We start from the raw sequence: 13,099 nt of genomic DNA, 5'->3' as shown, positions 1-13,099 counted from the left end.
ATGACAGGCAGCTACATACGGGGAGAAGAGACTATTTCTTTAATTTTTATTTTGTTTAAAACTTTATCCTTATGAACGCAATTGTTATATAGTCCAACCTTATTTTAATCAGAACACTTTCTTTTTTCCTCTTCGGCTCGGAGCCCTTATAGCAATATGAGTGCAGTCAATGACACCTATCACATTTGGGAAACCTGCCATTGCTGCAAATTGCCTTTTAATGTTGGCCTGTTCACCCACAGTGTAGGGAAACCCGATGTATCGACCACTCATTTTTAGAATGCCATCCATTACGGCTGGCATTATTGCGCTCAGCGACGGCTGTGATATCCCAGACCTGAAGACAGAATTTAGTTATTATATTGTACCTCAAATGGGGCTTTAGGCAGGACATGTAACATTATTTATTGTTAATCACATACCTGTCGGCTAATTCCCGCTGGTACGAGCCGGTTGCCAGGAAACCGAGAGTCGTCAGCACCTGCAGGTGCACCGGGATGGCGCGATTCCGGCGGGTCGGTCTCTCTAAAGCCGGTCCCTATTCAGCACATAGATCCAAGAGCACTGCTCTTGGGAATCTAAATCGGCTTATTAGCCAGTCATCATCATGGGCCAGGAAATCTGCATGATCTCTGAATTGTCTCTCCATCCTGATCCAACCATTTACGTGGTCCTCGAGTAGTGCCAGCGCATCCATGGTGCAGCATTACGTACGGCTGTCACCGTGCATTTTATATTCTTACACAGCAATTAGACTGATTGTCACACACCTTGTCACGATTGATCATTAGATGATTAGACCGCTGCTATTAACCACTCATTTGAGGATGGGAGTATGATATATACGTCCTGCAAATGCCTGTGTAATGGCTTATTCGTGGAACACATGGATCTATGATGGTGCCGGCTTGGGTGTAAATGGATCTGTAAGTCTGATAATGATGACATTGACTATGTTTACATGCAGTCCACATTCTTGTTATTGCCAATCTTGGCGTTTTAAAGTGGTTGTTGAGTGCATGTGGACGCAGTCACTGGGAGTATGAGATGTATCTGGCTTCATTTCACCACCTCACCGCATGCGTCACCAGTTCCCCATGTCTTAAGTAGATTCTTACGGGAGGGTGAGGGTTGCCGTAGGGATCCGCAGATTTTTCGGTTAGTTTTTTCTTTTTAGATCCGAGGCTTTGCGTAGATGGCGGCTTCCGCAACTTTCAGGCGCTTTTTCTGCGCAAGCAAGCTTTATAGATGAGGCCCCAGGATTCCTTGTGAACAGAGCATGTGCAGAAAACAAATTCCTTTTCCGTTTGATGGGGATATTCCGTTTGGCCTTTACATGACCCAATATTCAGGTTTTAAAAGGAGTAACCCAGGGCTCATATTGGGGTTTTTAAAAACCCCAATATGAGAAAATTCGGGTTATTCAAAGGGGTTATTGGTGTTTACATGGCCGTGCAAATTCTTTTAAAAGGGTTATTGATGCATGGAAACGCAGTCACTGTGTCCATTGCATAAGGTCCTTATGGGACGGTAGTGATTGTTCCAGGTATTAGTCAGACTCTCAGGTGTTACTTCGCAGAGGCAAAGCGTCCTCCGGATGGTGTCGGGCGGTCCACGCCCCGCGTCGTCCATATATTTATGTTAATGGACACCTCGTCAGGCATTATCCCTCACTTATCTGCGTACACTGGGCTGGGCAGGTGTGTGTTGTTGCTCACAAATGTAACTTTTAAGTTGCACAATTCAGAAACAATGACTCACTTCTTCTGGCTGTGCCCCATTGTTCAAACTTTTTGGAGTGATATGTGTAATTTTGTGTCTGAAAGCATTGAAACTGATTTCAAATGATTTTGGAAGGATGTGTTTGGTGTTTTTGACCATGTTACGATTAGAACAAAGTCAAAAGAAACATTTATCATTAATTTGTTGATTATCCTTGCAAAATTCCACATACACAAATCCAAATTCTTACACAAAAAACCCTCTTTTTTTACTTTTCATTGTGAATTAAATCAGTATCTGGACTCTATTAAGTTTTCTACTAATTCAAAAGCAATCAAAACCATAAATGTATGTAAATGTTTTGGCTTTCTGTTATAATTTCATCCCCCCTGGCTGGTTATAATATGTTGTGCTTTTTGATTTGTTTTTTATTTGAGTTATACTCTTTATATATAATGTTATAATTCAACTTGAAATTGCATAATGTGAAGATTTGTAATCATTGTAATTTTTGCAAAATTGCAAATATAAAAAAAAAAAAAAAATTTTAAAGGAGCATGAGGCAGGATTGAGGCAGGATTTATGAAAAAAATTCGTATACGTTTTAATTTTTCTAGTAATAATGTCAGATGAAGCATTTCAAACCAAAAAGAATGAGCCCTCTAGTGTATCTCTCCGTTGCCTTGAACAGGGTGTGTGCTGCAAAATGTGCTGCAATTGTGGGCCCGAATTTCCCGCGCTGTCCTGCGGATGAGACGTCAAATGACTGCTGCATGCACGGGACAGCGCGGGAAATTCGGGCCAGGAATTGCAGCACATTTTGCAGCACACAGCCTGTTCAAGGCAACGGAGAGATACGCTAGAGCAGGGGTACTCACACTTTTTCAGCATGAGAGCTACTTATAAAATGATCAAGTCAAAATGATCTACCACGTACCACCTACTACAAAAAATGCAAAACATATATTTATTTATAAGTATATTGAGGATTCTTTATATCGCATGAGCCAATAATGCTCAACACAACACAACACAATTAACTATGTACATTTTTTGTCATTACCCGAGTTTACTCTGATGACTTGCACTGAATTGAATCAGCCAGGGATGCATAGTCCGGACGGTAACTGCAAAAAATGCAAAACATATATTTATTCATAAATATATTGAGGATTCTTTATATCGCATGAGCCAATATTGCACAACACAATTAACTATGTACATTTTTTGTCATTACCTGAGTTTACTCTGATGACTTGCACTGAATTGAATTGAATCTGCTTCACAGCGCCGTGTAACTGTACTTCTTGAAAGCTGGAGAGCTTTGATCGAAGATAATATTTCCGCCTTATTTTTAAAGTCTCGGAACAATGAGTCAGCTGCTTCAACGAATGCCTCTTTTACCATCTCTCCGTCTTGGAAGGACTTCTTGTTCTTGACGATGATGTGACTCACCCGGAACGATGCTTCGGTGGCGGCTTTCGCTTTTGAAGTGGGTTGCGTGAAAAATGACTGCTGTCCGGACAACTGGGATTTCAGTTCCTTCACTTTTCTCTTTCTCAGCTCGCTTTTCGGCGGGAAGTCGGTGTCGTATTTTCCATGAACAGTCCGAAAATGCCGCTCCACATTCCCCTTCTTTGGTATTGCAATGGTAGACTGGCAGATGGGGCAAACACACTTGGAAAATGTCATCGTGAAAAAAAAGTCCTCCTCCCATTCCGTATGAAAGTGTTTTTTTTTTCTCGTTTTTTTCTTCTTACTTGGTCCAGCTACCTCACTCATTTTTATACCCTTTCTTAGGTTTGAGAGAAAAAACCGAAGGCTGAAAACTGGCCGTAACTCGTGGACAAGCTTGCTAGTGAGTTAGCACTTAGCGCAGTTGTTTGCTCATGCGCAGCGACCTATGACCTCAGACAAAATTCAGATGTCATCTGATTGGCTGCCCTGTATGTCAATCAAAAGACGGGATCGATGATAGGTTGACGTCAATCTACCAATAATACCTTCGCGATCGACTGGTAGATCGCGATCGACGTATTGAGCACCCCTGCACTAGAGGGCTCATTCTTTTTGGTTTGGAACGCTTCTGATGACATTATTACTAGAAAACTTAAAACATATACGAATTTTTTTTAATAAATCCTGCCTCAATCCTGCCTCAAGCTCCTTTAAGTTGAACTAAGCCAATTGACATTTTTCAATATTAAAAGTTAAAAAGGCTGTTTAAGTCTTTAATATATTTAAAACACAGACAACCGAGACGCATAGAAAGGTTTTGGGTGGGATTTCCCTCACAAACTTACCATTTGTTGTCGCAGAACTTGTAGCGGTGGTCGTCGGCCGGGACGATGTCGACCAGCAGGATGTATTTGGTCTTGGGGTTCATCCCTGTCACTTTCACCTTGTAACTAGGAAACATCCTCCTGTTCAACCATGCAAACGGAAACTGTTAGAAGTGTTCGTAATTGTACGAAACATCACCAAAATACTTGACCAACAGACATTTGGCCTTTGAACCGTTGACTGTCTGTGCTTGGTTGTATTCTCATTAATTTACACAAGTGAAATCAAAGGTGGAGTGAGTGATCCCTTCAAGAATGAGTGATTTACTGGTTATGTGACTGCTCACCTGGACTTTGGACCAGATATTGGCACACTTGTCCTCAATCGTCGCTGCTAATGTCAGCTACTATTTGTACCGCCATAGCGAGTAAACTTGTAGATATGTCGAAATATAGATTTATAGTAATTTTTATGTATATAATTGGAGGTAAATATATGAACCAGTATATGTATATGTATATGTATATATGTATATGTATAAACATATCTACTCTTATATAGTTATTCAAGTATATTGTTATAGCATTGCTGTCTCTCAGCTGCAGGGCAACACTTCTCTTTGGGGGTATATAAAGTTAATACTTCCTATATGAATTGAACAACCAATACTAATACTTGTATTAGTACATACATACAGTACATAGTAGCACAAATTAATGCTGGGCGTTTGTTCTGTTTTCTTTTGTTTGCCTTGATTTGCTTTGATTTTGACTATATTTATATATACATATAATTGAGTATTATATCACTGTATTGAACAGTTATTAAAGTGGGTGTTTTATAAGTAAGCTTATTGAAACTTGTCTTGTTCTCTGTATGTATATGTATATATATATATATATATATATATATATATATATATATATATATATATATATATATATATATATATATATATACATATATATATACCCACATGTATATATATATAAATGTATATATATACATATACTGTATATTTGTATTCTGTTTTTTTACTTTTTTGTACTCTTTTTTTTATCATGCATGTTCGAAATAAACACTTCAAATCAAAAATCAAATCAAACTTAATGGCCAAAAACACACCAGGAACCAGTGGGAACAAGAAAAGAAGTCAGAATTCAGATGGATAAAACTAAAGGTAACGTTAGTGTGGCGTTTCTTTGACGGAGACAATCAGGGTCTGGAGTTGCTGCAAGAGGAATGCCGTCATGTTTCTGTTGGACATCGCCCTTTTACCTTTCCTTATGTCACTTATGGTCCATGTGCTTTGGTATCTTGTCACGTGAATGAAACACAAGGAAAATCCTTCTCATCTAAACTTTTGACATCTTTACACAAAAGACAAATCTCTTTCCAGCGCAAGAAATTTTAGTTAGTAATAAAAGGTCACTGTGCTGGATGCTCTTTATATCTCATAGTCAGTACTGGAGTTGAGGGGGGATGAGGGGGGATGGCATCCCCCCCCCTGAAATAAAACCGGTCCAAATCACCCCCCCTGTAAAACTGCCATCCCCCCTTTCCATCCCTTATGTCATTTCATCAATGAATGTGGTTTTACTGCTATTTCAACATTTAGAGTCATCACCAGAAAAATAACACCAGAAAAATAATTTTTCACAATTTTCACCTGTTTCAAGTAAATTTTCACTTGAAATAAGTAGGAAAATCTGCCAGTGGGACAAGATTTATCTTCTCATTACAAGCAAAAAAATCTTGTTCCACTGGCAGATTTTTCTACTTATTTTAAGTGAAAAACAGGTGAAAATTGTTGTTTTTTCCAGTGATGAGTCTTGTTTTAAGTGTAATAAGATTTTTTTTACTAAAATGAGACATTTTAAATAGAAATAAGACACATATTCTTGTTAATATTTTGAATTTTTGCAGTGATCCATGTTACTTATCCTGTGAAGGACAGAGTCATATTGATAAGTTCAGAAAAGTGTTTTTTATTGTTGTGTTTTGATGTATTTGATGTAAGCCCAGTGGATATTTAAAGCTTACAGAAGGCTGCATTTAACTGCTGCTATGTCATTCCTGCAGTATTTCTGCAGCTGTTTTGGTCACTGCTATTATTTGTAATATATTATATTATTTGTAATCAGCACAAATTATCTGTCCCCATATGATCAAATCCACCATCCCCCCTGATTTTTTTTACAACTCGAGTACTGCTCATAGGTGTCCGACAAGTCCAGTGGCGTCATGGATCGGGCTGACAAAGGTCCAGTTAGTTCCCTTTGTGCTGCCTGGTGAAGTTATTAACAATTAACAATTAGATTAAAAATCTAGCTTCATGGACATTACCGAGTCAGGACCCATTCGAAAAATCTCTTTTAAAGGTATCTTTTTAATCTCATCATATGTCTTTAAGTCCCTAAAAGCAAATATGCAAATGTAACAATTAAGGCTATAAAACACATGAAGGGAGCTATCTTTTCTCTTTTCTGAGAAACCTGTTCTGGGAAACCAAAAACATCTTCACCACATCTGCACCCCAGGAGACTTCACAAAGGCCTGTGCGCTCTCTTATAAAGCCCTAAGTGGTTTTTAATGGCACTCCAGTTCGGACAGTTTAAACAGCTGGCTTTTCATTGCTTAAGAGGTTATAGTCAAAAAAGGCCTGCAGCTTATCTATGGGTACTGCCCAAGGCAGCGTGTTCCAACAGCAGACAGCCACTCATACGAGGCTCGCATGCTTATCTCGTAGACGGGGAGAAAAACCCTGATCTTCACATGGGCTGCTCCCATTGGTGCAGTTGCTGATCTTCAAAGGCTCATCATGCTGATCATGTTACTGTACATATTCCATCATGTCGGGCACAGGGAGGGGGGGGGACTAGGGGCAGGTAATTCAAATCGCTCTCTCAGGCTTCCAATCCAATCAGCGGGACAGATGAGTCCTGGTATCATCCTCGCTGAAAGACAGGTTAATCTTCAGGGAGCATTCAGAACAGGCATCTGCTCATCTCTGGCTCCTCTGGCATCACGCAGACGCAGCAGATGGAGGCCTGCGTGAAGACATGTGGCCCGCGGATTTGTATTATCTGCTCATATATAATAAGGGGCGGCAGTGGCTCGGGCGGGAGAGAAGGATTGGCGGTTTCGAACCCGGCTCCCCCTGGTCATCTAGTCGTTGTGTCCATAGAGGGCAAGACACTCTCCTTGCTTCCAGTGAGATGTCGCCGGTGTGTGAATGTGTGTGAATGTGTGTGAATGTTGCGGTGGTGGTGGGAGAGGAGAGGCTGCCATGTTTCTGTCAGTCTGTCCCAGGCAGCTGTGGCAGCTCACGCAGTTTACCATCAGCACGTAGGAAGGAATGATGCAACCACTGACTACGTTTCCATGCAGTCAAAATTCAGGTTATTGCTAATATTCCGGTTACTGAAACATTGGGAATATTCCGTTTACATGGTAATTAATCATTCAGGATATCTGGATCAAACCAGTGACGCACGGAGAACGTGATGACGCAATTCCCCTCATTTCTGCTTCTTCTTCCTGTATCCAAATTCAAAACAAATGCTGCTTCGCGCAACTTTTCTCTCACCTTCTTGTAAATCTTCTATCCCGGTACTTTCTACCGTCTACAAATGCAGAAATGTTCATATCCTTCATTACATTTATGAAGTGATTAGTCTCCTCCTGGTCTTGTGTTTCTCCGTGTTTATAAGAACTTCCTGGACTCAAAAGACCAGGATTCCTTGTGAACAGAGCATGAGCAGAAAACAAATTCCTGTTCCGTTTGATGGGGATATTCCGTTTGGGGTTTACATGACCCAATATTCAGGTTTTAAAAGGAGTAACCCAGGGCTCATATTCGGGTTTTAAAAACAACAGCAAATTCAGGTTATTCAAAGGGGTTATTGGTGTTTACATGGCCGTGCAAATTTGGGTTATTGCCAATATTCGGGTTTTAAAAGGGTTATTGATGCATGGAAACACAGACATTGTTAGCGCTTCCAGGGTCCAAGAAATGCGCAATAGAGGGAATGTGCATGATGTCACAGATGGGACTTCACAGCGTGTTACGCCCACTGAGTGTCAGAAAGACTGAGTGTCAGAAAGACTGAGTGACAGAAAGACTGAGTGTCAGAAAGACTGAGTGGCAGAAAGACTGAGTGTCAGAAAGACTGAGTGGCAGTGTAAACCTTCAGTTTGAACAACTGGAAAACATCTAAAATGGGAAAGAGCTGTTGTGCGATCGACTGTACTCATAGATTTAGCAAGAAATCAGAGTTATCGTTTTACAGATTTTTGGGTAGCTAACATTAAACGGTCAAATCATAAAGTTCGGTGTCCTCATCACTTTAATTTCTACAACAAATCCTGCCTTGAAGTCGGACCAAGCGTCAAGACTTTTGTAAGCCTTCAAGCTTTGCTTCGTGTATTTCCCCGGTGTAGAAATTAAGTACATATAAATATCAGGAAACTGGATTGGTGGCCAAATATTAATGTCCATGGACCACTGGTTCTTGGGGTAACTGTACCAAATATTAATGTCCATGGACCACTGGTTCTTGGTAACTGTACCAAATATTCATGTCCATGGACCACTGGTTCTTCGTAACTGTACCAAATATTAATGTCCATGGACCACTGGTTCTTGTGGTAACTGTACCAATTATTAATGTCCATGGACCACTGGTTCTTGGTAACTGTACCAAATATTAATGTCCATGGACCACTGGTTCTTGGTAACTGTACCAAATATTAATGTCCATGGACCACTGGTTCTTGGTAACTGTACCAAATATTAATGTCCATGGACCACTGGTTCTTGGTAACTGTACCAAATATTAATGTCCATGGACCACCGGTTCTTGGGGTAACTGTACCAAATATTAATGTCCATGGACCACTGGTTCTTGGGGTAACTGTACCAAATATTAATGTCCATGGACCACTGGTTCTTGGTAACTGTACCAAATATTAATGTCCATGGACCACTGGTTCTTGGTAACTGTACCAAATATTAATGTCCATGGACCACTGGTTCTTGGGGTAACTGTACCAAATATTAATGTCCATGGACCACTGGTTCTTGGTAACTGTACCAAATATTAATGTCCATGGACCACTGGTTCTTGGTAACTGTACTAAAATATTAATGTCCATGGACCACTGGTTCTTGGTAACTGTACCAAATATTAATGTCCATGGACCACTGGTTCTTGGGGTAACTGTACCAAATATTAATGTCCATGGACCACTGGTTCTTGGGGTAACTGTACCAAATATTAATGTCCATGGACCACTGGTTCTTGGTAACTGTACCAAATATTAATGTCCATGGACCACTGGTTCTTGGTAACTGTACCAAATATTAATGTCCATGGACCACTGGTTCTTGGGGTAACTGTACCAAATATTAATGTCCATGGACCACTGGTTCTTGGGGTAACTGTACCAAATATTAATGTCCATGGACCACTGGTTCTTGGTAACTGTACCAAATATTAATGTCCATGGACCACTGGTTCTTGGTAACTGTACTAAAATATTAATGTCCATGGACCACTGGTTCTTGGTAACTGTACCAAATATTAATGTCCATGGACCACTGGTTCTTGGTAACTGTACCAAATATTAATGTCCATGGACCACTGGTTCTTGGTAACTGTACCAAATATTAATGTCCATGGACCACTGGTTCTTGGGGTAACTGTACGGGTCACTGTCAAGTCCAACTGCTTTTAATTTAAGCCCATAATCGGCTGTTATCCCGTCTTCTCCACTAGTTGCAGCTGTTTTTACCACTCAGTGTGAGTAAGGGGGCTGGTCCAGTGGGGAAGTGATTCAATTCAATTCAATTCAATTCAATTTTATTTATATAGCGTCTAACACAACAGATGTTGTCTCTAGACGCTTTCCAGAGATCCAGAACATGAACATAAACATAAACATAAACATAAACATAAACATAAACCCCGAGCAATTATTATATAAACAATGGCAGGTAAAAACTCCCTTAGTGGGAGAAAAGCCTTAAGCCAAGATTTGATGTCAATGCAAACCCTCTATATAAACGTCATTCATTATTACTATAACCGCTTAATGTGGAGCTCTACTGTTTCCACTCAGGTGTAGGTGTGACTGTGTTGCTGGTCAGCTCTGGAGTTGCTAATAGTCTTGCTTATTTCTACATGAACATGGTCAGAGTCTTTCAAACCTGAAATTTGAGCATTTTCATCTCTTCCTGGGAACCTTTGCGGCGTATGGGGGACCAGGAGTGTCCAGCCAAGGCTGTGATACGGCATTGATAAGGCATTGATAAGACATTGATAAGGCATTGATAAGGCATTTCAGTAATTTAAGAGCATTTTCCACAATTAAGGCTTTGACAGATACTTTTTAAATGTAAAAGTTAACAAAGCTTCTACTGTTTTACAGTTATATTTTGTTTTATTATTGCCAGTACAGTTATCACAAATATATATGAAGGCCAAACAGTTTACATGAGGTAAATGTATATATTGACTCTGTAGCTATTGTTGTCGACCGATAACTGGTGCTGATGATACCAAAGAAACAAAGAAAAATGTATTTTACTTTACTTTATTTATTTATTTGTTATGGACGGGGGTATTTACTATTTTAAGGCGACTCCTCTGAATGTTCGAGAGACGGAAGTGAATGTCCCTTTTTTTCCATCCCCTTACAGATGCATCTTCTTTTTGATTTCTTCTTGATTTATTTCTTTACTTGGTATTAGTCTTGGATTGACTGTACATCGGATTTTGGTTGATGATTTGTTTTACTTATTCATTGGTTGATTTATTTATTTATTTTATTTTTTATTTTTTCATGAAAAACAATGCAATATTGATACTGCGATGATGTAAATCCTGTATGGCTGACTTTATTTCTTTAATAAAAAGTTTAATAACAAAAGTTAAAAAAGCTTATCCTTTAAATTCAGAAAATGTTAATTCAAATGTTTTATTGCAATTATACTGTATTTGCTCAACAACCACTGAGGAAAAAGTCTGAAATTGAATGCTAGTTTACCATTATATGTCTGAAAACCTGGGCTGAACCGGGTCAAATACTTGGAGGGAGTTCTGCTGGAAAATATAACAAGATTTTTTATCACACCCATTCAGAAACGATATCAGGGCAGCGGGGATGCCTGTTGGAGACTGTGTGGGTCTCAAGGAGCTAAATATAAACCACTTCCATATTTTTTGGGACTGCCAAGCTATAAGACCTTTTTGGAAGGAGATATAGATGCATGTGGAAAATATATTTAATGTGACCATGCCATTGAATTGTGAAACGTTATTTTTGGGAGACATAATGTTCGAAACATGGAATGTAAAAGACAAAAAACTGCTGACTATACTGTTGGCAGCCAGTAAGAAATGTGTTACAGGGAAATGGTTAAAAGTGGAACCCCCGACTATCGACGACTGGATTGGGATCATCTATGGCAGCGGTCGGGCAAACCAAAATGTTGAAAGAGCCATATTGGACCAAAAACACAAAAAACAAATATGTCTGGAGCCGCAAAAAATGAAAAGTCTTGTATTAGAATGAATGTCGAGAAAAAAGTCGAAATGTCAAGGACACAGTCAGAATTTCGAGAAAAAAGTTGAAATGTCGAGAAAAAAGTCGAAATGTTGAGAAAAAAGTCGAAACGTCGTGATTAAAAAGGAAAGGAAAGAGGAAGAAAAAAAGAGAAAAAAGGAAAAAAGAAGAAGAAAAAAAGAGAAAGAAAGAGAAAAAAAGAAGAAAAAAAGGAAAAAAAAGGTCAAACATTTTTGAAAAAGCTCCAGGAGCCACTAGGGCGGCGCTAAAGCCGCGGGTTGCCGACCCCTGCTCTAGGAGATCTATGTTGGAGAAGATCTCTTCCTCCCTCAAGGTTGAGAAAGAAAACTTTTACAAGATCTGGTCCAAATGGACTGAGTATGTGAAACCAATCACATCTGATTTCATGTGAACTATTTTTTTATGTGATGTAATGATTATAAACATGGGTGCTGCTCCCTGGTTCTGTTTAGTTTTTTTTATTATTTTTCTGTTATTGTTTTTGATTACTGTTCATAAAAAACGCCTGGAGGACAGTAGGGACAAAATCATTTAAGTTAAAGATTGAATGTAAAAACATGTAAGATGGAATCCTGCTGTTCTAAATAAAAAGAGAATTTCAAAAAAAAAAAGAAAAAAAGAAGACCTCGGCTGAGTTTGAGGTTCCCACTGTTTTACAATGAGCCAAATGAACACACGTTCAGCCCACGACACAGCTCTGTTTGTGTCTCTGGAGTCCCTCAAAGTCCACGTGGGCAGTACTGGAGTTGAGGTGGGGATGAGGGGGGATGAGTGGGGATGAGTGGGGATGAGGGGGGATGAGGGGGGATGAGGGGGGATGAGGGGGGATGAGGGGGGATGGCATCGCCCCTGAAATAAAAACGGTCCAAATCATCCCCCTGTAAAACTGCCATCCCCCCTTTCCATCCCTTATGTCATTTCATCAATGAATGTTGTTAATTGTTTTTCTGCTATTTCTACATTTAGAGTCATCACCAGAAAAATAACACCAGAACAATGTGACAATCTTCACCTGTTTCAAGTAAATTTTCACTTGAAATAAGTAGAAAAATCTGCCAGTGGGACAAGATTTATCTTCTCATTACAAGCAAAAAAATCTTGTTCCACTGGCAGATTTTTCTACTTATTTCAAGTGAAAATCTACTTGAAACAGGTGAAAAGTGTTGTTTTTTCCAGTGATGAGTCTGGTTTTAAGTGTAATGAGATTTTTTTTACTAAATTGAGACATTTTAACTAGAAATAAGACAAATATTCTTGTTAAGATTGTGAGTTTTTGCAGTGATCCATTGTACTTATCCTGTGAAGGACAGAGTCATATTGATAAGTTCAGAAAAGTGTTTTTTATTGTTGTGTTTTGATGTATTTGATGTAAGTCCAGTGGATATTTAAAGCTTACAGAAGGCTGCATTTAACTGCTGCTATGTCATTCCTGCAGTATTTCTGCAGCTGTTTTGGTCACTGCTATTATTTGTAATATATTATTTGTAATCAGCACAAATGATCT

At 39.3% G+C, this 13,099-nt stretch overlaps 1 protein-coding gene across 2 annotated transcripts in view; it reads right to left on the bottom strand.

Annotated features, from left to right (window-relative positions):
• Nucleotides 1-13,099, bottom strand: part of tbx4 (T-box transcription factor 4) — a 63,016-nt gene that overhangs the window by 30,496 nt on the left and 19,421 nt on the right. For both annotated transcript variants that reach the window (XM_061718695.1, XM_061718693.1), the window contains one exon: nucleotides 4,026-4,145. In XM_061718695.1, the coding sequence (XP_061574679.1) occupies nucleotides 4,026-4,145 (120 nt within the window). The remainder of the gene's footprint in view (nucleotides 1-4,025; nucleotides 4,146-13,099) is intronic.

This window comes from Cololabis saira, chromosome 4 (genome assembly GCF_033807715.1).
Source record: "Cololabis saira isolate AMF1-May2022 chromosome 4, fColSai1.1, whole genome shotgun sequence".
NCBI classification, from domain to species: domain Eukaryota; kingdom Metazoa; phylum Chordata; class Actinopteri; order Beloniformes; family Belonidae; genus Cololabis; species Cololabis saira.
This window is presented reverse-complemented; position numbering and strand designations above follow the sequence as displayed.